This window comes from Onychostoma macrolepis, chromosome 22 (genome assembly GCF_012432095.1).
Source record: "Onychostoma macrolepis isolate SWU-2019 chromosome 22, ASM1243209v1, whole genome shotgun sequence".
NCBI lineage: Eukaryota > Metazoa > Chordata > Actinopteri > Cypriniformes > Cyprinidae > Onychostoma > Onychostoma macrolepis.
Window position 1 is genome coordinate 15,653,730 of NC_081176.1, and position 27,137 is coordinate 15,680,866.

A 27,137-nucleotide genomic window follows, 5' to 3' on the forward strand; every position below is an offset into this window, starting at 1 on the left:
CAACATTTTACATTTTTTCGCGACTTTTGTGCTCTGCGGCGCTCCGTCATGACGTTATGACGTCCAGCGTGCGAACGTGATCAGCTGAACCTTGAGAAGACAAACTGGGTGAGTGAGTGGAGAACACGTTGTACTTTACCTTAAAAACACTTTAAAAATAACGTCAAATCGCGATTAAACCCGTGTCATGTAGATCTATAACACCAGAGGAGCATGTCGATCAGTTTGACACTAAAGTCGCGTTTTGTGTCGTTCGTTAATCGTGTTTGAAGAGAAAGTGAGAGGATCATAACAGTAACGTTAGCATGTTTTTGTGGGTTTGAGGTGATTTTAAAAGCTGATTTAAACTGTAAAGAACAACATAATCAACCTCTGCCATGATCATTTATACACATATAAATGTGCGTATGACAGATTTTGACATTTAACGTGTTGTTAGTTTTGTTTAGTCAAGAAAACAAGGGGCTGTTATGGATATTTTTTTAAGTAAAATAATGTTTAAGACAATCTAACGCATAGAACCGCTGGCTCAAATAATATTTGTCTACTATGAGAAACCTTATTTTAATAAATAAAATCAAACAACCATGTTTTACGTGTATATTTTTATTTATAGTTATGTAATACTTTATTATCTAACTTATTGCTGTAATTGTTCATTATTCTAATTATTATATTTGTTGTTTAAAGTACAAGGGTTTAGTCTATAAATGAACGTTATATATTTGTTTGTTGCAGGTGGAGCTGTGCACACATTATGGCGAGTGTGAGTGTTACACAGAGTGCTGCTCCAGTTCTTCATGTGTTTGTGCAGTGTGTGTGTGTCTGTGCTGTAACGCTGTGTGTGTGTGTGTGTGTGTGTTATTAATGCAGGTGCTGTGCAGGAGGGTCAGACAGGTGAGTCAGTCGTCTGTGGTTCACACACTGGCTCAGAGGATCGTGGCCGTCAGAGGTTTTTCAGCCGCGGGTTCGTCTGGATCAGATGAGCCATATATAGCTGTACCATCTCAAAACTCAGGTGTGTAATGCATATTATGAACGTTTCTGTTACATCAACATGATTTTAAAGGGGACATATATGCTCACACACACACACATATATATATATATATATATTCATACACAATTTAAATTTTTGCATTTCTTATATTTAAAAATAGATGTGTTTATAGAGTGTAACAACAGAAGATTTAATATATAATTTGTATGTCCATTTTGTTCCATGTCCATTTGATGTTACCGTATTGTCCCGAATATAAGACGACCCCCCTTTTTCCAGATGTACCTTTTGGAAAAAGGCTTTTTGAAAACCAAATCTTTTTTAAAACACATTTTTTCTTAAATTATTTTCATATTGCATATTTTTCCTATTTTAATTTTTGTTTTGAAAGTATGGTAAATACTGGTAAAATGTACCAACAATGACATTGAAAAATATACACTTTTTGATATACCATAAAAACAACAGGTAGCCCACCTGAGTTATATAACATTTAGGCTATCCATCTCATAGTAGCCTACCAAAATTTTATTAACAGTAGAAGTGAAATCTTATTGTAGTCTTCAAATCTGGGTACTGTCTTATGTTTTAAAATCACTTACAGAGGAAGTTTGGTCCCATCATGCTAACATGACAGTCACGATTAGTGCCGTTGTAAGCGTTTCTTTTTCTTTTGTTTTCACTCGGCATCTTTACAACACACATTACATTACATATTTCATGGCTCACTCGTTTTATGCGTTTTTGGCGCCACCTATTATTGTGGGTGTATTACTGACATGTCAAAGTCTAGACCCTGAATATAAGACGACCGCGTTTTTTCAGATGCATTTCCAAGAAAAAAACATCGTCTTATATTCGGGTCAATACGGTAATATCTTTTTTTAAAATCTTTTGTTTATGATTCTATATATAATACACACTTACTTTACCTTAAAAATAACGACAAATCCACATTAATTATTACAATAAACCTAGTATATTTTCCGTTTCACGAATGTGATCAGCAGAACCTTGTGAAGACACAATTGTTATTAACATATTTAACGTATATATTATATATAAAAATTGTGATATTTATTTGTTATAGATATGCATTTAAAGTTAATAAATTTAATTGTATAACTTATTTATTTATTATAATAACATTAGAAATTATGTAATGAAATTAACATATTTTATTTATTAATATTTTTGTTTTATTAATATATTTAACATTAAATGTTTAAAATTAGCTAACAACAATATAAAATTGTATATATTGTAATTATATTTATGCTTAAGGTATGTTATAAAATTATTCTATTTATTAATATAAATGGAATATATTCATATAATTTACATTATATTATATACTATTTATATATAGAATATACTATTTATCATTAATATGTTGTTAAACGTGTTTAATAAAGTGTAACTATCTATAATATGATGTAATTTATTTTATTAATATTCAAATATTTTATGATCATTTTATTTTATTCATATTTTTATTACTATATTAGTTTATTATAGCATACAATATAAAATATGATGTATTTTAATATTATTTATATATGTACTTAATGCTAATTTTTAAAGTGTATATTTATACACTTCTTACACGTGTTGTATAGTGTTAACAGATTCGTTTAATATTATAGTGTAACAGTATATAATGTGATGTGTGTGTGAATATTATAGTATTTTATTATATTTCTCAATATATTTATTTGTTTTTATATTATACATACATTAATATATATATACATTGGGGCAAAAAAGTAGCCCCACTGTGTGTGTTTGTATATAAAATATATATATATATATATATATAAGTTATTGTCATATGTTCATATTTTTATATATTTAAATATTACATTTTGTAAATTTATTTGTAGCTTAAAATGCCCAACTGTCATCCCGCGGTGGTTTGAAATGAAAGTTAATGTAATGGTCTGTTTGACAGGTCCCAGGACAGTGTGGCCAGATGAGACCATGGGTCCGTTTGGGCCTCAGGATCAGCGCTTCCAGTTGCCAGGTAATGTGGGTTTCGACTGTCACCTGAAGGGTACCGTTTTACAGATCAACGGGCCGGTTCACAGGACGGTCCCGGACGTTTTAACCGCCCCATCCACCACAGAGAGACACGAGTTCATCCTCGCTCAGTTCGTTAATGAGTATCAGGTAAAAATCTGCTCCGAGGTTCTTCAGTTGTGTTGTTGATTCTTCCAGTGAGCGAGGTGTTTTGTTTGTTCAGGGTAGAGAAGCATCTCTGATGGCGCAGAGAGTCAGTAAAGCTGAACACTATTTCAGTCAGTCAGATGTGGAGTGTTCCATGCATTCCTGCCCAGAGCTGCTGAAGAAAGGTACTGTATCTCATAGAACATGTCAAACCTCTTCACACTTACAGTTTTTGAATCGAATCGTTGTTGGTTTTGGGCAGAGTTGGAGCTGTTTTTCCCAGTGCTGCCTGAGAGCCCCATCACTGTCGTCACCGTAACACCGAAGAACCAGAAAACGGCCACAGAAGATCAGAACAGAGATCAACACGAACTACTAGATCATGTGAGTCTGACTGGAAATTCACTGACACATTCATTTTTATTATATATTATTAATTGTTTATACTTAAATTATAAATTATATGCTAAATTATAACATTAATGCAGTTTGTTCATCAAGAAATCATCAATAATTGCATTATTAAAAATGATTATACTGACAGTAAATATTTTGTAAATTACTATTTTAAATAATTACTTTTATTATATTGCTTTGATACATTTTTTATTCAATTGAATGTAATTGCATTACAATGAGGATCATCAATAAATACAAACAAATACAAAAGTATAGTTACCTTATATTAGTAATAAATTATTAAACTGTATATTTATAAATTATATATACATTGTAATATATTATATTGGATGATGCATTTTATTTATTCTTATATTTACATTGCTATATTATTAAATGGTATATTTATACTAATTGCATCATGATACTTTTATATTGTATACATTAAATTTAATGATTTAAAGTATATACATTAATTATATATAGTATAAATTGTTATAATATATATTATTATAATCTATTGCATTGTGATACATATACATATATATACATACACAGTCATGGCCAAAAATATCAGCACCCTTGCAATTCTGTCAGAAAATGCAACCCTTCTCTCAGAAAATTGTTGCAGTTGCAAATGTTTTGGTTCTCACATGTTTTTTTTTGTTTGTTTGCATTGGAAGAACACAAAAAAACTGAGAAGAAAAGTCAAATCTGATACAATTCCACAGGGAACCCAAAAAATGCACTGAACAAAATTATTGGCACCCTTAACTTAATATTTAGTAGCACCCCATTTGGAAAAAATAACTGAAATCAGTCGCTTCCTGTAACCGTGAATGAGTTTCTTACATCTCTCTACTGGAATTTTGCAAACTGCTCCAGTTCATTCAGATTTGAAGGATGCCGTCTCCCAACTGCTGTTTTGAGATCTCTCCACAGGTGTTCTATGGGATTCAGATCTGGACTCTTTTCAGAACTCTCCAGCGCTTTGTTTGTAACCATTTCTGAGTGTTTTTTGAAGTGTGTTTCGGGTCATTGTCCTGCTGGAAGACCCATGACCTCTGGTGGAGACACAGCTTTCTGACACTGGCCACTACGTCATCAGATTTCATGATACAGTTCACACAGTCAAGGCATCCAGTGGCAGAAGCAGCAAAGCAACCCCAAAACATCTTTGAACCTCCACCGTGTTTGACTGTAGGGACTGTGTTCTTTTCTTTGAAGGCCTCATTTCTTTTTCTGTAAACAGTGCCATGATGTCCTTTACCAAAAGGCTCTACTTTTGTCTCATCTGTCCACAGTTCGTTCTCCCAGAAGGATTGTGGTTTTGTCACATAAGTGTTGGCAAACTCCAGTCTTGCTTTTTATGCCTTTGTGTCAGCAGTGGTGTCCTCCTGGGTCTCCTACCATAGCGTCCCTTTTCATTCAGATGGCGACGGATAGTGCGAGCTGACACTGTTGTACCCTGTCTGCAGATCAGCTTGAATTTGTTTGGAAGTTAATCGGGGTTCTTTATGCACCATTCGAACAATCCTTCGTTGTAATTTTTCATTAATTTTGCTCTTCTGTCCACGTCCAGGGAGGTTAGCTACAGTACCATGGGCTGTAAAATCTCTTGATGATATTGTGCACAGTGGACACAGGAACATTAAGATCTCTGGAGATGGACTTGTAGCCTTGAGATTGCTCATCTCCACAGACAACTCTTTACACTTCTTTCTTTTCTCCATGCTCAGTGTGACACAACACAAAGGTTGAGTCAACTTTTCTCTGGTTGCAATTGTGATTTCTATATTGCTCACACCTGCTACTTGCCACAGGTGTGTCTAAATACAAATTACAGGAGCATCACATGCTTGAAAAGCCATTATTTCTTACAATTTTGATAAGGTGCCAATAATTTTGTCCTGTCCATTTTTGAGTTCTGTGTGAAATTTTATCAAGTTTGACTTTTCTTCTGTTTTTTTTTTAAAAGTTTTTTTTGTGTGTTGTTGCAGTGCAAACAATAAAAATAAGCACGTGAATACCAAAACATTTGCAATTGGAACAATTTTCTGACAGAGTTGCAAGGGTGCCGATATTTTTGGCCATGACTGTATGTGTATATACACTGCCACTCAAAAATAACAGTTTTCTATCTTAATATACTTTAAAATATAATTTATTTCTGTGATGCAGCACCGAATTTTCAGCATCCTTACTCCAGTCTTTTTTTTTTTTTTGAAACCAAGATACATTTTTTAGGGTTTTTTGATGAATGGAACGGTGTTTATTTGAAATAAATCTTTTGCAACATCATAAATGACTTTTGTCACTTTCAGTGAATTTAATGCATCCTTGCTTAATAAAACTATGAAGTATATAAGTGTTATTCAAACATCTGATTGCAGTTTGTCAGTGGTGCTAAAGAAATCTGCTTTACGCTGTGGAGAGGAGGATACTGGGCCGATTTCATCAATCCACTGTCAGGAAAAGCTGTAAGTACCTTCATCTCAGTCCAAACAGATGAAACACTCATGTACATCAGTCCATAAATGACTTCAAATATGTACAACTTTATAAAAACCCCAGTGTTTTCCGTTGCAGTTTTTTGGCGAGGAGATGCCGGACTCTGTTCTACAGCAGAACGCTGAGCGTCACGCTGGCTTTCACATCGAGGACCTTGCGTCGTGTACGGTCATACGCCACGTCTTCAAGGGGATGTCCACGTTTGTCTTAACGCTCATCACTAACGCACCTTCCAACAGTCTGATAATGGAGAAACTTCAGGGACACTCCAGCGCCTCAGAGGACAGAGACTGATGGACGTTTGCAAACCTGCACAATATCTACCAAAATAACGTACTGTTTCTTATAGAAGAGATTTTTGAATACAAACTTGTTGGTTGTGATATTACAAAATGAGATTTTGAAAGCAGCTGCTGTTGTGAGCCGATTCAAAGAACACACACAGCAAAAATGCTAATTTATTAAATAAAAAAAATACAAACACTTACAATATAATAAACGCGTTTAAATTCCGATGTGAATCCACATGGTGCTTTACAAAACATCAGCAGCCTTTGAGAGAACGTACCGTCGGTAAAACGTCGTCTAGAGTCGGGACGTCTGAAAGAGGAAACAACTCAACTAGTGCCACAATGTCTGACTAACAAGATTTTTTGGGTAAACAAATCATCTGTGCGTCATGATTTTAGTGCGCTAGAATACTATTGGATTAACTGTTCATTTCAGTTTGACTGATTCTTGTCTTGTTGAATGTGAATAAAGTTTGTTCTCACCCAGCGTTTGCAGAAGTTCCAGTATGAACGAGTGGAAAACCGGAAAGAATTCCTCATGTTCCTTCAGCTTTACGATGATACTGTGAAATACAAACACCAACTTTGTTCACTTGTGTTAAATCAGCAGCAGTTGCCAAATAAATGAAGGAGACTTTTTTGGTGTAAATTGATTCTGAAACCCACTCCTGCAACTTGACAGACAAAGCAATCACGCATTACCAAATTGAGTTTTTTTTTTTTTTTAAATAAAAAGGTGAAACTGTTTACTTTTTTCTAAACCATTCTTTCATGAACTGAACCAATAAATAGGGCTGTTCGATTCTGAAATTTTTGGAATAGAGTCTGATTCCGATTCTGGAATCGATGGGTTTCAATTCCAAGAATCGATTCCTTACTGTTGTTTTAGTGTCTTTTCGATTCTTGTTTTTTTAGATTGAAGGAACCTAATCTCGCCCTGACTGCTGGATATACAGGTCGTAGAAAGTATCCCTCTCATAATATGAAGCTTTATTTGTATATGTATATATAAAAATAAAATAAAAAAGACGATACATAAATTGCAATTTTGTATGCTTTGCCCTTGAAATTAGTCATAGCCCACAGCTCAGCAGGGACATACGTTTATTGCATGAATTGAACAAGACATGAAGTGTCTAAAATAAATGTGCACAGTTCAGCTGAATGATGAAGTCTACTTTGACTGTATGCTTTGCACATAATCAACAAATTGTACACAAACAAAATAACCAGAACATTAACAATAGTACGATATAGCTCGTGGTTTATCTGTCAATCAGATGCGCTCTCGGCCACTAATCTATGCTCGTGATGTTTTCTTTTAGAATTATCTTTGGCTGATAGAAATGTTTTATTTTAGAAGGAAGACCCTCGATCACGTAATTTTTTTTTTAAACTGGTTCATTAAAACTAGCTATCCGAAAGAACCTTTTCTTGGAAACGAATCAGACTTCTAATCACTTTTAGCGAGCATAAGGTAGGCGAATTGTAATACAAATATAAAAATTTAAATCTTTTAACTCACAACTCTCGTAATTATGGCTTTTAGCGAGCCTGAGGCATCGACTCTTGATTCCCTGCCCTACCAATAAATTGCATCAATGTATGCACTTTGCAATAATGAACAAAACTTATGTTAATTTCTACATACACATTTTTAACATTTATGTTGTATAATTTAAGGAGACACCATGATTCAACAATGAACAGCGTATATGTCAGCATTAAGTTAGATTAGCAAATAAATTCAGTCACGAAAAAAAAAAAAAAAAACTGTAAATGTAAAATTTTTTTTACATGCCATTCTTACATAAATTGAAGCACCAAACTGAACGAGTCAATTTACATGAGGTTCAATTCATAAGCATTAATGTACTAGATATAATTAAATGAGCAAACTATTTGTCAGTTTGTACATATACACTTTTAACATTTCAAGTTGTATAAATTAATTATGAAAGAATATGATTTAACAATGAAAGTATATTTCTATAATAACATCAACTTAGATGAGTAAATGCTGTGAAAAAATATTGTTTATTGTTAGTGCATGACACCTATGGCATTAATAATAATTACTTGCACATAATTATTATTTCTGATAGCTGACGCATGGATCTACCTGAAAAATGTGTACTTAGCTAATGTATTAGGTATCAAAGTATTGAATGACTTAAATGTCAACATATTTAAGTTGCGTATATTTAAACACCTATAAATATAAATGATTGAGTATAAAATAAATATATAATAATATAAAATTAATAATGCAAAAACACACTGCAGGGAGTTTTTTAGCTGATGAAAAGCTAATTATCTAATGAAAAAAATTAAATAAAAAATCTAATGAATACAATTAAATAATGGATAAACAAAAGCAATAATGAATAAAAATATAATGACTAAAAAGAAAAGAAAATACATTTTAAATCAAATAAAAAATTTAAAAAAAAGTGAAAAATTGATTTATTTACCTACATGTCATTTTAAAATTATGTGACAAAGAACTGTGGATGTTCTTAAATTCTTGAAATATTAACTAAAAAACTGAAGGGGACACCAAGTAAATTTTTAGGACAAAGGGGTTTTGGTTGATGAAAAAGTTTGGGAATTACTGCATTAACTGATGTTAATGACTTAAACCTCATCATAAAATGTTACAGAACAGGGTTTACAGACATTTGAGCACAAAGACTAAAACACTGAGATGGACGTACCTGTCAATGTCACTGTTTTCAAGTAGGTTGTAGAGCTCAAGAGCTGTAGCGTTTCCTGACTGCGACACGATTGCAGCTACCTTGTTGACGACCTCGCTAGGGGGCGCTTTATCATCTAGATATAAAATCATCAGTTCAGAGAGGAAGAGGAAGGTTGCATGTCAGTCACTTATGCTGAAATATCTTTCATAATTCTCAATCTCAATACCCAAGTCCAGAACATCTCTGAGGTTCCTCATGGCGTTGTTCATCTCGCCCAGCTTGGTGTAGATCTCGTTCATGCGAGGATAGATTCCCGTCAGTGATGGAGCGTCGAAGAGTTTCTGGAAGTGGGCCACCATGGACTCCAGGGTGTGTCTGGTGGGGCTCCGCAGAACCTGAGGAACATCATGAGCATCTTCAGCTGATGGATCGTTAAGCACACTAAGGGAAATGTTGCTTTCAGTAGAAGTACCTTGTCGTCTGATGCAGTTTCATCGAGCAGTGTGTCGACGATCAGCATCAAGTCTTCTACCCGCACAGGACCTGAAGGAGCAGTGATGCTGCCCTCTGGCTGCCATGGCAACAACCTCTTCTCCAATCGGATGAGGGCACGATGAAGATCCTAGTGAACCAAACAAATCACATTCAAAGCCAATGAGTTGGATTTTGTGGGTGAAATTCAGTCTTTTCAATGTGATCTAGAACAGTTGAACCCGTTGCGAAATCTGAGTGGAGAAAACTTTTCAAGTGCAAATTCTGGTAGCGTGGACTTCTATTGAAATAACAGAATTTTGTCAGCAAAAATTGGCCGAAATTTGAATTTAAAGCTGCGGTCCGTAACTTTTGGTGCTCTAGCGGTTTATAAACAGAACTGCATGCTTCTTGCGGAAGAACATTGTAGCCGGAGCTACTTTTCTCTGTTTATGTCTATGACGAATCACGCAGGTACTGGGCTACTCTGCAGCAGTACCTATCCGAACCAGTCTAAAATAGTCAGAATATAAACGCTTATTATAGGCGTACCGTAGTAATTCAGGATAAGCCAAAAACACGGTTTGGAAAATGGATTCATGGTGTACTCACTTATTATATAAATTTAGTAAATTTTTAACACAAAAAAAAAAAAAAGTTACGTACTGCAGCTTTAACTAAAAGTGCGGTCACGTTTACCATTCTTCTGCGAATTTCTGTTGGTGAAATTCAGTCATTTCAGTAGGAATCAATGCAATCAGGAAATTCAGGGTTCAACCATTCCCATAGATTTCTGTCAAAATTGCAAAATTTTGTCATCAAAAGCATAGCAATATATGAAGCAGAGTTACTTCCAAACCAAACAGATTTCTGTTGGTCAATGCACCAAATCCACATGACCAAGGATGAAATCTTTCATTCTCACGTGAAATTGCATAGATTCCTACTGAAATGATTAAATTTCGCACACAATAACCAAACAATGCTAAATGCGCAAATTTCAGCAAAATTTTAATTTTGCAAAAAAGGTCCATTGTCTCTTATCAATAGTGCAGCGATGTATGAAGCACTTCTCAAACAGAAGTCACTTTCAAACCAATCTGAACCTCTGTTGGTCAATGTGGCGAATCTGCGTAATCAACTTAAACCAGTTGCGAAATCTGCAAAATCTCAAGTTCCAATTGCGTGGGTTCCTATTGAAAAATTCGCCAAACAGCGTACTTTTAGTTAAATTCATTTCCCAAAGATTTGACTCACTGCTAGAGAGGTTAGTTGTCGGCTCCAAACCTCCAGGGTGGGAACAATCAGCTCAAACTCCGCCTCCCTGCTAAGCTCTAGGTTGGTTTGCGCACGCTGCCTTAGCAAACCCAACGGGGCCCTGGGATTGGTCAGGACTGCAGTGATGTCATGTAGGATCTGTAGAGTAAATCAGATTGTGATGATGTCAGAAATGCATCGGCTACATTCCGAATGGAACTGTCATTAATCATGAGCTCATTACATTAAGTTCAAGTTGAGTAATTTATTGCTTCATTTTTCGCCAGTCCGAACAAATAGTGAGTCTTCGTTTGTTTCATGTAGCTCATTTGTCACATTGAAGACAGGTCAAGTTGACCATATTGTGGCATACATAATACTGCAAATTTTTTGGGAAATAGTTTTAGTTTATATTATATTATGTGTATATTAGTATACCCCAAAAAAAAAAAAAAAAAAAAAAAAAATAGTATGCTATTTCAATCTGTGATAAATATCACCTTCACCAGCTTGAGGGCAGATTCGACTTGTTTGCGTTGAACTTTCACAGCAGAAATGAGATGATTGACATCTTGCACATTGAGTTCCTGACAAACATCCTGAAAAAACAACCAGAAACATCAGACCTTTTAGTATAATTGAGATACTGTAGTAGCTTCTACAGATAAATTTTAAATTGAACAAAAGATTTTTTTATGGTTTTAGTTTTATCTTCACGTACTATAAGGTGTCTCTTGCAGGTGGAGGCATCCAGGCGCTGGATGCCGGTGTTATCTGTGTTTAGCGTCTCTGCCGAGTCCAGCGTTTTGAGTGCTTGAGATGATCTGTTTAACAAGTAATTCATTAGCCTGATTCATTAGAAGAACTGTTTGTTCATTTCAGATCTTACCTGATGTTGCTCTGCTGAATGATCCGATCCAAGCGTCTCAACTGCTGTTTGCAGGTTTTCAGTTCTTTTATGGTGGGTCTAAAATGTGTAACAATAAAAACGTCACTAACTAAAAATATATACCAATAGTAACGGCTACAAAAATCTGCTATCAACCTGGACTCCAGATCTTCTTTTAACCGCTGGATTTCGGTCCGGAGTTCTTCTCGCTGAGCTTTGGTCTCCTTCAGCTGCTCCTGGTATGACTGGAGACAAGCAGAATCACGTTTACAAGTCAAGATCAAGAACAGATATCAAATGTTTCTCATTACAGATACCTTTAAAAGGGCCTTATAGTTGGAAGACATGTCAGTGGCGGCTTTCTCCACTGTGGATCTGTTCTTTTGGGAGTTGGAGGAGTCCTTCTCTCCAGAGCTACTTTTATATAATCTGCAGGAAAAGATGACACTGATGTTAGAGGAATTTACATTTATAATTGAAATGAGCATCTTTCATACACTTACTTCAGTTCATTTCGTAGCTGTTGCATTTGGGACTCGTACATGTCAATGATGTCCAAAATCCTTCAGAGGAACAAAAACAGTGTCAAGCCCAGTAAGAAATAATCTCTTCAGTTGTTTCCAATTACTGGATGACAATTTTTAAAAAACGAATACTATGTATAAACAGATTTATAAATAATTTTTGAAAATGGAGAAAAATTCTAAAATTAAAATAATAAAATTCTGTAATTATAAAAATAATAAATATAAATACAGAAAATAATGAATACAATAATAGTGAGATTTGGAATTTAAAAAAAAAATTCTAATCAATAAAAATATTAAAATATATACAAAAATTAAAATAGTATTAAAACAATTGAGACATTTAATAATTTAAATTGAATAATTTAATAAATAATTTAAATAAAAATTAGATCATGTTCTATAGTAAAAAATATGGTTCTCAAAATAAGTAAATAAATAAATACTTTAGACCAGTGACTTTAATCATTTATAATTATGTATTTTTAAATTTTTGGAAAAAATAAAAATAAATCCCCCCAAATATAAAAATAATAATACAATCGCCCATGGCAGAGTTGATCACAATTACTAAATAATTCTAATTTAATTTAAATGATAAATAAAAATGTAAAAAAAAAAAAACGAACATATAAAAATAAGAAAAATAGTAATATTCAACAGAAAATTTTCTACAAATTTCTTGCATTAATTTATATGAATTACGCATACAGTTATGCAAATAAAATAGCATGTTTAGAAACCGCTGATTATAATTCTTGCTGATCCCATGATCCTCTCCGGCACTCACTGCTGGTCGGTGGTGGAGTTGAGTCGGGCTGATTTTCGGTGGATCTGTTGGAAGGCCTGGTTCTGTCGGGCCACACGTTTCTCCTCCTCCCGCACGGCATACTGGAGCTTCTTCTGCAGCTGAGACACCTGCTCCTTCTCCTGAGACAGCTTCTGCTCCAGAGACTGACAGCGCTTCTGCAAATACACATCCAATATTACTGATCCTGACATCTAGAAAGCAAATCACTTCATGCATTCATTTCATGAATACCTCAGCATCTCTCTTTTCCTGCTGCAGTTGTTGAAACTGGCTGTGCTGTTGGGCCGCTTTACCGATGTACGAGTCCTCTAGGTCTTGAACTCTGAGCTTCACCCCATCCAGGATGCCCTCCAGCTCAGCAGCCCTCTGATGCTGCTGCACTTCCTCTCTGAAAATGATACAGGCATCTTTACGTGCTGTATGAGAGTTTTTGCACTTCTTATTTGCTTGGATTAGCGGTGTTGTGGAATGAGCGGGGAACACGTCTGTCCTGTCAGCTGATCTCATCTCCTTCCACTCATCCTGCATTATATTACACTACAGCAGATGGGCAGCACTCAAGGGGTTTACATTATTGAGCGTGTGCTGACAGAAGCGACATGTCCAGGAGACGTCCCTGGAGAAACCACAAGTGCTAAACAATTCAAATATTAAAGAGTCATTTGAATATCTATGCTGAAATTCCAATAAAGAAAGGAATGACACATTTCACCCCAAAATGAGAAATTACAGTTTATTTTGCATAAAGAAAACAGTCTACTTTTAAAACCATTAGGATTTTTTTTTGACAATTAAGCACATTTACCTCTGAAATTCAAATTACCGCAAAACATAAAAATTGCAATAAAGTAACAAAAAAGTCATTTTGTTGTTTCATCTTGTTTAAAACCTTAAATCAACATACATGCAATTTAAAGTCGGGACAACATATTCAATTATGTAAAAACTTTGTTATTTATTTTATTTTAGTGCTGTCAAACGATTAATCGCGATTAATCGCATCCAAAATAAAAGTTTTTGTTTACATAATGTGTGTGTACTATGTATATTTATTGTGTATATATAAATACACACACATTTATATTTTGAAAATATTTACATGTTATATATATTTTTTGGGGGGTTATATATAAACATTACACTTTTTTCTTGAATATATACATGCATGTGTGTGTAATTATATAAATAATAAATATAAACAGTACACTCATATATATTATGTAAAAAAAAACTTTTATTTTGGATGCGATTTATCGTTTGACAGCACAAATTTTTTTTTTACATTACGGTAATGAAACCAATGTCACAGTGCATTTGTGTTGGCTCCAAAAATATACCTGATTTTCTTTACACGAAATATCTTATTTATCATCTTATTTGTTTCATTTGATTTTGGGGTGAAATGTGACCTTTTTAAAATTAAAATCAACAAAAAATCTATTTAGTACAACCATCATGTACAAAACTTTAAAATTTGATTAATACATATTTTTCATGTAGCTATATTTAATTATGAATCATCTGAATTATTTAATGAATATGGTTGATAACCAAAATGATGGTAAATATTATTTGTTTTTCTACTTTCTTTGTTGTTAAATATGATTAAAAAAACTATAATACTGCCCAACAATAATGAGACAGACTACCGATGATAACTAGGTTTTGGCATTTCAATGCAATTTCAATTTCAATGTGAATTTAGGGGAAATGTGTTTAACTGTCATAAAAATAATATCACAAAGCAAAAAAAAAAAAAAAAATCTTAAAATAGGCTTCACATTCTTTATGCGAAATATAACTTTGCATTTTTATATTATTTTTGGATGAAGTATGACCCTTCACAGGGATCATGAAATTTATTGTACTAAACATTATATACATTTCTCAGGGTTTTGACAAAAAATAAAGACTGCTATTTCATGAGAGGCATATTCAAGCATATTGACTGAATTTATGAAAGCTAGACTCACTTTAGTTGGCTGTTGGACTGAATGAGCTCTTGAATTAGACCTTGTCTCCTTTCAGAATCTGACAGCATAGTCTTCAACATCAGCCGTACATCAGATGCAGACTTACGCTCCAACAAAACCAACTCTACAGACAACAAACATAGAAATACTCGTCAATACTGAAAACCAAAAATGATTATTATTTAACCAAAATGATGACTGAGATATATATATATATATATATATATTTAAGAAATATTAAAGACATACATAAAAATTAATTAATAATTAATAATAAATACAGAGTTGTTTACAAATTATTATTACTTGAGAATTATTTTTCTTTAACCGTTTTAAAAACCATTTTTGAAAGAAAATATCAGTGATGCATTACCTGCAAGGTTCTTGTTCTCTGTTGGATCTGCAAAGTTGACAGGTTTGAAGCCATGATGCTGCAGCAACCTGTTAACAGCATCCCACTCTCTCTGCTCCTGCTGCAAAACAATGAAACACATTATAATCACCTGCATTATTACATGCAATATCATGAATAAACCAATGCATGCCTAAACATCAGAAATAACTGCAAAAATATCCGAGTCTCCTCAATTTTGCTACCTTAAACTGGCTGTAGGTCCACAAAAACACATATGTTTTGTCTCTGGACTGCAATGCAGCAGTCAAAGCTTTTCTATCCATCTATATCTATGCCAAACTATGAGCTACAACACTATTTTAAGCATCTTCTCGGGTCTTCCACCTTTCCTCTGACCAGACCAGCTCTGCAAACCCCCTCTATCCATCAACAGCAGGTGGAGAGAAGCGACACAGATCAGATTACTATCCCTCCTCTCCACAAGAACAAATAGAAACAGCTTCACATAATGGAAAGAGCAACAGCTCACCTGCTCCATCATCTCTAATCTGAGAGCCTGTAAGAAAACAGATGCATGTAAATATTGTATAGCTCCATGTAATGTGCATTTACAGACATGCATTGATTGAACTCGCATGCAATTGTCAGGTTAGTCAACGTGTGTAAAATAAAATATGGTATTTAAATGTTCCATTGTTCATGTTCAATCCTAGTACTTTAGAGAATACCATGGTATTAAAACAGAATAAAAACAAACACCACGCTACGATACTATGATATTCTGTGAAGTAAAATAAGGTACTACTATTTTAAAACAAAAGAAAAAACGTAAACTACCATGGCAAAACATCGTATTCTAATGGCTAAATGTCCAAAAACATGGTATTACCATAGTACACACAAAATATAAGCAGTAAGGAAACACTGCAGGGCAAACAGTGACTACAAACGCGGCTTGAATTTAATTTACGTTACTTAAAATGTTTCAAGCAATAGTCATTTATACCATACCTTAAAGCACCGAAGATTAGTGTTAATTGATTAATATCCTATCAAACCGTCAATTCATCATTTTATGAAGCGACAAACTCGAGCTGTTTATTGTTTCAAATAACAGGGCTAACTGACACGGTCGAATCGCTTCCTGGATTTAGACCAATAGGAAGACAGAATGACCAAGCCACGCCCATCACGTAGTTTGCGCCTCAGTACTGACGTTTCCCTCTTTTTTTATTTTTATTTTTTATTTTATTTTTTTTGTAGTGGTGCTACTTAGTGGCCACTAGATGGCTGCAGAGGCTGAGCTTTTGAATATAGTAGTATAATGTGGAATAGACTACAAAAAATAATATGCATAAAATGCAAACAAGACCTCAACAGATCAGTTCCATAATCTTTCAAACCAGCGTTTTTGCAGACAGCATTTATTGAGGCTCTAATCTCATTTCACAGGCGATGCGCTCCTAAAATCACAGATTCTGTGGCATTTCATGTTGCTCTTCTTGCAGTGTGCAGCCTTGGTTTGGAAAGGGCAAACTCACCTTCGGATGAAGGTCAGCATGCAAATGAAACCGCTATCTGAAAAAAGAAAGGGAAAGCTTTGAGAGTCTGTTTGAAGTATTCATGTCTGTAAACTCTTTTCCTCATTTTATAATATCCAGAAACCTACCTTAAAATGACCAACTGGATGTTAGCAAATAAACATTAAAAAAAAAAAAAAGTAAAGTAACAATACTAAATGTTATTTTATTACTTGTTTTCATTTTAAAAGGTTAATATTAAAGCCTAACATTTTGCATATGACATAAAGTAATAAAACAGCAATATGGAAAACATAGTTAATAACGTATAAAGTTTGAAAACGGAAACGATCATATTGCCGCCTTTGTTGATTCATTCATGGTAAAGCCACGCCCACAAATTGCGAAGCTACTTGTTCAAAGTCTGCGACCTACGATGATTCTAGGCGGGAAAGAAGAAGAAGAAGAAGAAGAAGAAGAGATTCTAGGCGGGAAACGTAAGTAGAAAGCTGTTTCTGAATAAGAAATATAATTATACGCTATTTAAAAGATTGTCCAATTAAAAATATGATAAATATGATTTTCTCAACAAGAAAAACATACTATATCGCAATCCCTGAGGCGAAATAGGTCTTGTCTCTGAAAATAACCGCACTATTGTCAACAGTGCCAAAGTTATTACAATTATAACGATAATATAAAATCATAATGAATTAATATTAGGTCTTCTTCAAATAGTGAATGTAAAAACTGTTGTTAACTTATGTCCCATTTTAAGTAGCCTACTATTTTTGTTTTCATTAATTTACAAATGTATCATTGATTTGTAATAATGTATTACTTTTTTCTATATTTCATGAATTTTCATGTGCTTTTTTCATGTATTTAAAAAAATATTCTTTTTTTTCAATGATGAGTATGTCTTCCTGACATTGTGGTAAAGCTGTGCTTGTAAGGTCTTACTGTTTATTAACTATCATGTTGGATTCCACATTCTTAGAAAGAAGCACGCTTCTTCAGCTCGACATGTTGAGCAGGTGGGTCACGTTTCAGCACCAGGTGAAAGATTGACGTTGATGCTCTGTTAACTCAGGTAAGATGCTCTGGTGTCTGTTCTCCCATCTGTTGACGACAAAAGGCCCGGAAGGTCCATTAAGTAGTTTAATGGTGGCAAATCGAACGAATAAACGAGCTGTGACAAATGAAACTAGGTGTCAGAGGTTTCTGGATTAAAGACACTGGCAAATCGATACGTTATCACAATATTGTAGGCCAGGGTTCCTCAAATCTTTCCCTGGAGGGCCAATCTGCTGCAGAGTTTAGCTCCAACCCTGATCAAACTCCCCTACCTGTGATTTTCTAATGATCTTGAAGACACTGATTAGCATGCTCAGGTGTGTTTGATTAGGGTTAGAGCTAAACTCTGCAGGAGTGGGCCAGATTTGAGGATGCCTGTTGTAGGCTAACTCATTCAGCACTGACATCTAGAGCTTGACTAAGGCCAGAAACTTTGTTTTGTGCATTGTTGCATTCTAAAATGATCACAACTAAAATGTGTGTGTGTATATATATATATTTATTTATTTATTTATAGAAAGAGAGAGAGAGAGATTATACAGTGCCGCGAAAAGGGTTTTGCCCCTTCCTGTTTTATTTTTTAAATTTTAGTTTTTGCATATTTGTCACACTTAAAAGATTCAGATCATCAAACAAATTTTAATATTACACAAAGATCACCCGAGTAAATACAAAATGCAGTTTTGAAATAATGATTTCATTTATTAAGGGAAAAAAGCTGTCCAAACCTGCGTGGCCCTACATGAAAAAGTATTTGCCCCCTAAATCTAATAACTGGTTGTGCCACCCTTGGCAGCAACAACTGCAATCAAGCATTTGCGAAAACTGGCAATGAGTCTTTCACATCGCTGTGGTAGGGCTGTCGCGGTTAAGGAATTTCCCTTGCGGTAATTTTGAGTGGCTCAATAGCGCGGTATATATATATATAATCTGTGTGTATGTGTCACGATGTAAGGAGGTCATATTCAGAAACCAATCAAACCGAAACTAAATCGCGTTGAAACAGGAAGTGAAGTAAACAGAAGAGAATGACAAAATAACGGTCCACATAACAAAACTTAAACCTGACAATAAGTTCATTAGTATATTGTTAGCCTATATATATATATATATATATATATAACAGTTAGTTCTGATCCTCGAATCTCAAATACTTTTTGTGTTAATATTTCACCTGCGTGTTCTAGACGGCTGTCAGTCAGTTCAGCTTCATTGTTTCGCCTCAAGGTGGCGGCAAGAGACTGTCTTTGAGTGAGTCTTCATTCAACTACACGTTCAAAAGCGCTGATTCATTCAGAGATTTGTAATGAAACACGCTGTTTAAATAATTTTAACTTTGAGCGCCACTTTTAAAGGCTCAGCTGACCAGCAGAACGTCGATGCTAAGACAGATTTCGCTTTCCTTGTTTTCACAGATATACATGACTCGGCCTGAAGGACAGACGCAGGTAATCGCACGCGATCAGTCGATCTCTCTCTCATTCACTGTCTGTTTAGGCTTGTTAAGTGCAAATTTACTGAGCCTCTGTGCAAATCAGCTTGATACACATTGTTATCATTAGTAATATTCAGTACACATGCACGAAGTGTAAAACAAGAAGGGCGTAACCTTACGAAAAAGAAAACACTGAAATATCGCGGTTGTTGCATTCCTCTGCGGTTATGCTCGTCAATAGCGCGGTATTGCGATATTGCGGTTATCGCGACAGCCCTACGCTGTGGAGGAATTTTGGCCCACTCTTCTTTGCAGAATTGTTTTAATTCAGCCACATTGGAGGGTTTTCGAGCATGAATGGACTGTTTAAGGTCATGCCACAGCATCTTGATCAGATTTAAGTCCAGACTTTGATTTGGCCACTCCAAAACCTTAATTTTGTATTTCTTGAGACATTCAGAGGTGGACTTGCTGCTGTGTTTGGAATCATTGTCCTGCTGCAGAACCCAAGTGCGCTTGAGCTTGAGGTCACGAACTGATGACCGGACATTCTCCTTCAGGATTTTCTGATAGAGTGCAGAATTCATGGTTCCATCAATTATGGCGAGTCATCCAGGTCCCGAAGCTGCAAAGCAGCCTCAGACCATCACACTACCACCACCATGTTTGACTGTTGGTATGATGTTCTTTTTATGAAATGCTGTGTTGGTTTTATGCCAGATGTAACGGGACACACACCTCCCAAAAGGTTCAACTTTTGTCTCATCAGTCCACAGAATATTTGCCCAAAGGTCTTGGGGATAATCAAAATATTTTTTGGCAAATGTGAGACGAGCCTTTGTGTTCTTTTTGGTCAGCAGTGGCTTTTGCCTTGGAACTCTCCCATGGATGCTGTTTTTGCCCAGTCTCTTTCTTATTGTTGAATCATGAACACTGACCTTAATTGAGGCAAGTGAGGCCTGCAGTTCTTTAGATGTTGTTCTGGGTTATTTTATGACCTCCTGGATGAGTCGTCTTTGTACTCTTGGAGTAATTTTGGTAGGCCAGCCACTCCTGGGAAGGTTCACCACTGTTACAAGTTTTCTCCATGGCTCTGACCATGGCACGAAATCATCATTTAAAAACTGAATTTTGTATTTACTTGCATTATCTTTGTGCAATATCAAAATTAGTTTGATGATCTGAATCTTATAAGTGTGACAAATATGCCAAAAAAAAAAAAAAAAAAACAGGAAGGGGGCAAAAATCTTTTCACAGCACTGTATGTATCTCTGTCTCTCTCTATAACCCTCTATGGGACTAATTGTGAATTCACAGCTTGGAAAAAATAAATGACTTTATATTTTACATATATTTAGATGTAAAATCATTTTCCAAAATTTGTTTTCCACATCCGACCTTTGACCTTTTTTTAGGGTTCTGTCTATCTGAAAAGAAGTGAAAAGATCTTACTGGTTTTTTTTTTGGGGGGGTTCTAATGAACATTCCTTTTTTTTTACTTTAACTTTAACTTTAACTACCTATATTTGATTTGGAACTTGCGTGTTAAAATGTCTAAAACTTGACACAAATTCGGATGCAATTTCACTGCCTGAAAACCAAGTCTTAGTGTATCAAAAGCATTAAAACAACTTTAACACTGTGTTTCATCTTGGATTTTCAAATCACTTATCATAGCACATGTGAAAGTCAACAAGACTCTTCTTTTTCAGTGTACCCCACACATCCCACACGTATAGATGTTGCCTTGTGCATTCATCATGGAGCATCATTGCCTGTCAATAGACATTGGCATCTTTCCTGACCTCTGGTTGTTGTATGGATCACATCTTTCAAACTGGTATACAATATTGTACCCACATGCCTGTCTTCCACGACAACCTATTCTTCATCTCTGCCCTCACGCTCATTGCTTCTATCCTCCTTGGTCCTCAATAACTTCTTTTATTACTACAACTTAATTTTCTGATGCATTCCTATCACTATCAACACTACCGTCTGGAATGACAGATAGATTGACAGACAGATTTGTCTCTCCATCTTCCAAAAATCGTACAAAAATGAACCTAAAACACATGCATAAAGGCTATTAAACTGCCTGCCTGTGCTGGTCAATAGTGCCAGCTACACCAAATAGGCATTGCATAATAGGACTTTCTCAGTTATGCATGACGCTCAGTTTTTTTGGTCTCTGATATTGTTTTTATTATAAATGACAAAAAAAACTTTAGAAAACACATATGGATGTACAAGTTTTATAACTTGAGTTTATATGTATTTTCTAGTCTAAAATGAGCTCATTGTGGAGCCTTGAGAGCATGTGACCTAACATGTGCTAATGCCTCCTTTACTACATTGTTACCAAAAATGTGAAGCACATATTAAATCAGTTTTAATTTTACTGGTTGAAGGGGATGTCATTTGACATCACTAAAATATAATTTTGTTGTTTGAACATTAATATTGTATTTTAAATGCAATTTTCTTAGCGTGATTTATAAATATCCCATAGATAAAATAAAATAAAATATTTGACTCCAAGTTTAAATACATTCCTTACTGAAATTTCTGTTTGAACTTGATTTGTTGTGTATTCTATTGAAATAACTTATTAATAAACGTTATTATAAATTATATTGTTTGTGAACTTTAACTAGCATCACTTTAGTTCTGTGAAATACAACTGCGTGTTTACTTGAGGTAAAAGAAACAAAAAAAAGATGTCCATCAAAAATTGAACTTTGTGTGCTTTGTCTGAGATTTCAGTTGTAAGTACTCGAGTCAATTTTCTTTGAGGTAAAATGCTTTCATCCAAAAGCTCCTGATGTTTTCTTTTTTTTTTCCACACTTCAAATCATCTTATCTCACTTTTGCAATTTGAAGCAACCAAAACAACCGACACGTTGTGCTCGCACACAATGCCTTGAAATTACGCTTCACAAAAACAGTTTAAGTGGAGTGAGACGCACATCTATGACTCCAATGACAAGGGCAGAAAGAGCGCCGCTTTTCTCTTTTTACACACTTCACCTCCTGAAAGGCAATTTGGAGATAAAGGTTGAAGCTGGAAGCCATGAAAGGCGTCTAACGCTAATCCTGCCTCACCTTCAGTTAGATCGAACTCTGAAAATCATCCGCAAATCTCTCGTTTCTTCCCTAAACCGTAAATACATCCACACGGTTCGCACAACGGAGGGCAGCTTTCTTCTTCTCGCACTGGAAGTTCTCTGAAGTTAAAGATGGTGCCGACAGATGGTGGAAGTTTTTAAAGTTTTGATGGCTGATAAGGTTACTTTATTTTGTTTGTTCAGGTTCCTGTGAAGCGCAGAGATGAGGCAAATCCGTGCTGGGATTATCTTCCACTTTCTCACCTTGCACAGGTGTGGAGAGCTGATATGGCCCAAACCCACATGCTCCCGATGCACCATGGGAAGAAGCGGGACAGCTGTGAGAGGGAAGCCACAGGTTTGCACAGATTATCAGAAACCATTTCTCTACTTTCATACGAATGGGAGAAGAAAAAAATGAATTGCTTTAGAATATTACTCTGAAAAGTTTAAGATGTGTATACTGTAATATATGGGGAAATATTCTACATACTTCCTTGTTTAGCAAACGCAAAACTACCTTTGCAATGAAATGACTTCCGTTACATAACAAGTGAAGATTATTTGACGCTTAAAACGTACTTTTGTGTAATCATGAAGATTCAGTTATATGAAATAATATTGTTGACGCCACCCAAAAGACACCAATAAATATACCAATAATTATAGCTACCTTTCTTATCAAGTTCGACATTTAGTGGTGAACAGAATCAGCAAAACATGTATCGATAAACACAAACTTGACAAATAATACACTAATTGAGTAGGTTTTGTAAAAGTGTTTTTTTCTCCTTTTTAAAAGTTGATAAGCCATTTTATTATGTGGTCCTACCATTTTATTGTTAGTTACATTTTAGTACTACAGTACTGATTTAAATGTTTAGGAAATTACTGTTATTTCATCTCCTTGAAATTATTTTAAAATAATACAAATATTTTAAAATAAATGTAAACATTCTTAAAAATCCAGTGTTCATGAACATCGTAAAGTAATGGAAATTCATTGATTAAAATTTGTTGTATGCCTCTAAACACATAAAACAGGATACAAGCATGTTTTTAGAAGTTCTTGCATTCTTTAGAGAAACAAAGGCTTCAGCCCTCAAAACTGATAAATGGTAATGTAAAACGAGAAAAAGAGAGGAAACACTCTAGAATGTGAATTAAAGGAGTCACGGATAAAAGCACTTTAGCCGAAAGTGCCATTGCTCAAAGACCAATCCGCCGCAACGAGCCTGCGAGCTCAGATAAACACAATTTCACTCTAGTCTGTGCGATTACCACACCGCTAATCGCTTCATTTTGCATGTCGCTATTGCGGGTAAACAAAAGGTCATAATTTAGTGGAATTAGAATTCCAGAAACGAATCCACTTGAACCTCTTTTGTTCTTAAGAACGCACATAATACTGATAATGTGTTTTAATCCCTCGCCAAGTCTATTAAATTGTTTGGGTATTTAAAAACTTTCAAGCTTTCAAAAGTCGGTACAATTGCACAAAATACAGTTTAAGGAAATTAAGTACAACTTTTAGGATTATAAGAGAAACACGTTGCAATTACGTTTGGAGTCGTTGGGGGAATGTTGGAACTCATGAAACAAAAGTTCGACAGACCAAAAGCAGAGAGACCGATAAACCACAAAGACAGTGATCATTTTATTTTCTTACAGTACAGTTCCTTTCATACTTTTCCTCTCATGGAAAAACTGTCGAGTCTTTGCTTAGATGCAGCACTTAAAGCACTTCTGATTCCGGCCCGGAAGAACCAGTTCAAACCGAATTCATGCGGGAGTTTAGTTCAGACAACAAAGAGCATCCTGAATTGCAGAACACACTGGCATCATGGGAGTTTTCCAGGACATGTTCTCAACATAACTAGGTTGAGTAATAGACTTTACATTGATCCTAGAGCTCCTGCTGAGCTGAGACAAACAAAATAATAACGGCCTGGTCTCAAATGTTGCTCTTAGTCCTCTGACGACTCAACACTTTGGTGACAAAATGCAGCATAGACTGTTGGGTTGAAACCCAGTGTGAAGTTCACTTCAGTGCTTTGCAAAAGTGTGCACTGCGGCTAAAAAGCACCCTTTTAAAATGTAAAATGATGAATGAGACACCCTACGTCTTGTGTACTGCATGGACACATGCAAACAGGAACACAAAGCCACATAAAACAGCTTTTTGAGGCAAGACCTAAGTAATAAATATGAAATCTCAAGTAATTTTCTGGAATCTGTAACATTGTAAATTATTTACATAATTACAATCACTTTACCACTTTTTTTCTTTAAAAGCAACAAATGTTCCCCAATCGTAATCTGATTCATTTAGATTTCGGATGAAACAGTTCAGTCTTTATTGTTTTCAATAAAATGGCATCACATTCTAAACATTAAACAAGAAATTGGGTGATAAAATCAGTTAAAACAGAAAACTAAACTGTCACATTTACAATAAAGTGGAAATGTGGTTTTAGACAAAAAACATGTACATAAAAATACATTTACAAGTATTAAAAAAACAAACAAACAAAAAAACACTGGGTTTTGACTATCCAAAACTGGGCTGAGCCTGTTGGGTCATTTTATTGGATTATTTTTAGCTACACATATTGGTCAATTACTGCTATTGGCCTATATTTGTAACTATTGGAGTTAGCAGACATCAAAAGGGAGGTGAAAAAGTGGGCCACTATAAAAGTCATGCAGCGAATAAAACCTCTCCGGCTTAATTAATATAACGCTTAATTATTATTATCGCAACTGGACTGTTATTTAAGCACCTTAGGTTAGCTAAATGTCAAAAAGATGCTATAGAGAATAAAATAATTCAATTCCATTAGAAGTTATTTAATGTAAGGGTGTTTAAAAAGGTGGCAGAAAGTGTGCAACCAAGCTGCTGGTTTATAGCAACCATAATATAGATCGTTTTGTCTCCTGTCCTGAGCGAAAACGTCCTGTGGGGAACCTCCTTGGTAAATTCAAATTTTTACATTATTTAATTGGAGTGAAAACAGTGATCCACTACCTAATACAATTATAGATGTAACTTAAAATCATTCTGAGGTAAAATTAAGCCAGCATTATAGTCAATGTGATTAATTGTGCAAGCCACCTTGATTGGTAGGTTTAGCGAAAGGTATTGTTCACACCCAACGACAAGATTTCAGCTGGGTCTCTTTTAACTCAGCCATTTTTTGAGTAAACAGAACCATGTTTTTTATGGATAAAAGAAACCAAGCAACTATCAGTAATAACAGAGGGAAAAAAAACAACAACTACGGAGGTTAGATTAAAACCTTGCATTCCATGTAAATGTACAAAAGATTCTTGCCGACAATCCCTTTCTCTTGGTTTATCTTAAGAGGTAAGGGAAAACTGGTCTTGTTCAATGGGTTTTTCAACCCATGCTCCAAGTCCTGCTTTGTAGAAAGCTTTGAAGAGAGTCTGTTTGGCCGCGTGATACTCCACTGCCACTTGTTTTGCCTCGTGGTAGGAGCCTGGCCAAGATCCTCGGATCCGCAGAGTCTCACTGAGCTGAGAGAGGTAAAATGATATTTGCTTTTTAATACACCAAGTTACCATATTTGCTAAAAATTAAACCTTGATTGTTTAGATTCATCCATGAACTATCGTCCACCTTTACAGAAATGCTTTACCTTGGCATGTAGACAGACCCAGCGACTGTAGAGGGCGTGTTTACAGAGGTGAGACGGTCTTCCGAGATCATCTTTTCCTGTGGTGGCGTTAATGATCTCCAACCCCTGATCGCCGACTGTCCAGTTGACACTGAAGTTGGGAGCTTTCCCAGGTTGCCTTGCTTCTGTGTTACTGATACCTGCAGAGGAGGGAGAAAACAGACATGGTTGGGCAAAGAGCTGAGAAACTGATACAATCAATCATTCATTTGAGATGTTTTACCACTAAGAAGAGGTCTGTTGACCGCAAACGGCTTGGGCAGATCATCCATGTCGGCGATGCGCTGGTACATGGCTCTGGAAAGATGGTCAGCATGGTACAGACTTCCCAAAATTAAACTGGAGAAATAGATGGGTTCTGTAAAGTAACTCAGAAGAGACCCCTGCACTCCGATGACGTTCCATCTACAAAGGGAGAAAGAAAACCACAGATGTTTTTGAAAAGTACAGGTGTGCACCTGGTTGACGGAAGAAAACAAAGTCATTGGTTGCATGCAGTACAAAGTATTCACCCCCTACAGCACGATACTTATGCCACAGTACCATGAAGGAATAAAACAACATCCTGATCTCAAGAGAGTGCACTCGCACACAGTCATATTTACGACAACCATTGAAATGATCGGAAAAATAACACCTGGGATCTATAATCTCAATCACTGTGATTTCTCCGAAGCCTTCAGAATGAGTTTTTTTTTCCAAAGGTGATGCATCAGATCTGAGCTCTCAAAAAGCCTAAGCTCACAGCTGGATGATAACGACCGCGTTTAACTGGAGTGGATTTCTTGGCATCCAATGCGAGGCACGCGGATGTGTTTGCGGCAGTAGGCTTCCCTCAGCAGGATGGCTGTTTTTTGGAGACCATAATCAGAGCCCTAATCAGGGGCCCAATGCCCTTGCTCCAGGGAGCCCCCCGCTCTGGAGAGCTGAAGTGATTGGGGTTTCAGAGCCA

The 27,137-nt window shown here is 35.4% G+C and overlaps 3 protein-coding genes and 1 long non-coding RNA gene across 16 annotated transcripts in view; 2 read left to right on the forward strand and 2 right to left on the reverse strand.

Moving 5' to 3' along the window:
• On the forward strand, window positions 1-6,853 carry mmadhca (metabolism of cobalamin associated Da). 3 transcript variants are annotated; one of them, XM_058759774.1, is made up of 8 exons: window positions 1-108; window positions 739-766; window positions 874-1,018; window positions 2,952-3,169; window positions 3,243-3,351; window positions 3,429-3,550; window positions 5,959-6,045; window positions 6,140-6,853. In XM_058759774.1, the coding sequence occupies exons 2-8, from the start codon at window positions 758-760 to the stop codon at window positions 6,368-6,370; spliced, it is 921 nt and encodes a 306-aa protein (XP_058615757.1). In that variant the 5' UTR covers window positions 1-108; window positions 739-757; the 3' UTR covers window positions 6,371-6,853. The 3 variants fall into 3 exon arrangements, with proteins under 3 accessions (XP_058615757.1, XP_058615755.1, XP_058615756.1); XM_058759772.1 differs by lacking the exon at window positions 1-108 and adding an exon at window positions 382-401; XM_058759773.1 differs by lacking the exon at window positions 1-108 and adding an exon at window positions 382-401 and having other exon boundaries at window positions 6,155-6,853.
• Window positions 6,546-17,097, reverse strand: cep70 (centrosomal protein 70). Of its 5 annotated transcripts, none has more exons than XM_058759767.1 (18): window positions 16,238-16,308; window positions 15,878-15,904; window positions 15,367-15,466; window positions 14,994-15,117; window positions 13,252-13,408; window positions 13,000-13,175; window positions 12,186-12,245; window positions 12,000-12,111; window positions 11,839-11,927; window positions 11,683-11,760; window positions 11,515-11,617; window positions 11,294-11,392; window positions 10,794-10,952; window positions 9,538-9,687; window positions 9,292-9,460; window positions 9,084-9,198; window positions 6,850-6,929; window positions 6,546-6,676 (listed from the first exon to the last, which is right to left on the reverse strand). In XM_058759767.1, exons 1-18 carry the CDS (start codon window positions 16,238-16,240, stop codon window positions 6,621-6,623), a joined length of 1,857 nt encoding a protein of 618 aa, XP_058615750.1. In that variant the 5' UTR covers window positions 16,241-16,308; the 3' UTR covers window positions 6,546-6,620. The 5 variants fall into 5 exon arrangements, with proteins under 5 accessions (XP_058615750.1, XP_058615753.1, XP_058615754.1 ...); XM_058759770.1 differs by lacking the exons at window positions 6,546-6,676; window positions 16,238-16,308 and adding exons at window positions 16,890-16,926; window positions 17,018-17,097 and having other exon boundaries at window positions 6,794-6,929; XM_058759771.1 differs by lacking the exons at window positions 6,546-6,676; window positions 16,238-16,308 and adding an exon at window positions 16,360-16,491 and having other exon boundaries at window positions 6,794-6,929; window positions 15,367-15,463.
• LOC131529837 (uncharacterized) lies at window positions 16,730-26,271 on the forward strand. Of its 2 annotated transcripts, XR_009268232.1 has the most exons (6): window positions 16,730-16,901; window positions 17,257-17,365; window positions 17,869-17,961; window positions 22,692-22,845; window positions 25,853-26,033; window positions 26,136-26,271. It is a non-coding gene; the product is annotated as an uncharacterized LOC131529837 (long non-coding RNA). The 2 variants fall into 2 exon arrangements; XR_009268231.1 differs by lacking the exon at window positions 16,730-16,901 and having other exon boundaries at window positions 17,234-17,365.
• The window catches only part of adarb1a (adenosine deaminase RNA specific B1a), a 26,955-nt gene continuing 23,949 nt past the window's right edge, over window positions 24,132-27,137 (reverse strand). For all 6 annotated transcript variants that reach the window (XM_058759762.1, XM_058759761.1, XM_058759763.1 and 3 more), the window contains 3 exons: window positions 26,409-26,590; window positions 26,147-26,325; window positions 24,132-26,024 (listed from right to left, as the gene is read on the reverse strand). In XM_058759762.1, coding sequence (XP_058615745.1) covers window positions 25,848-26,024; window positions 26,147-26,325; window positions 26,409-26,590 — 538 coding nt within the window. In that variant the 3' untranslated portion in view covers window positions 24,132-25,847. The remainder of the gene's footprint in view (window positions 26,025-26,146; window positions 26,326-26,408; window positions 26,591-27,137) is intronic.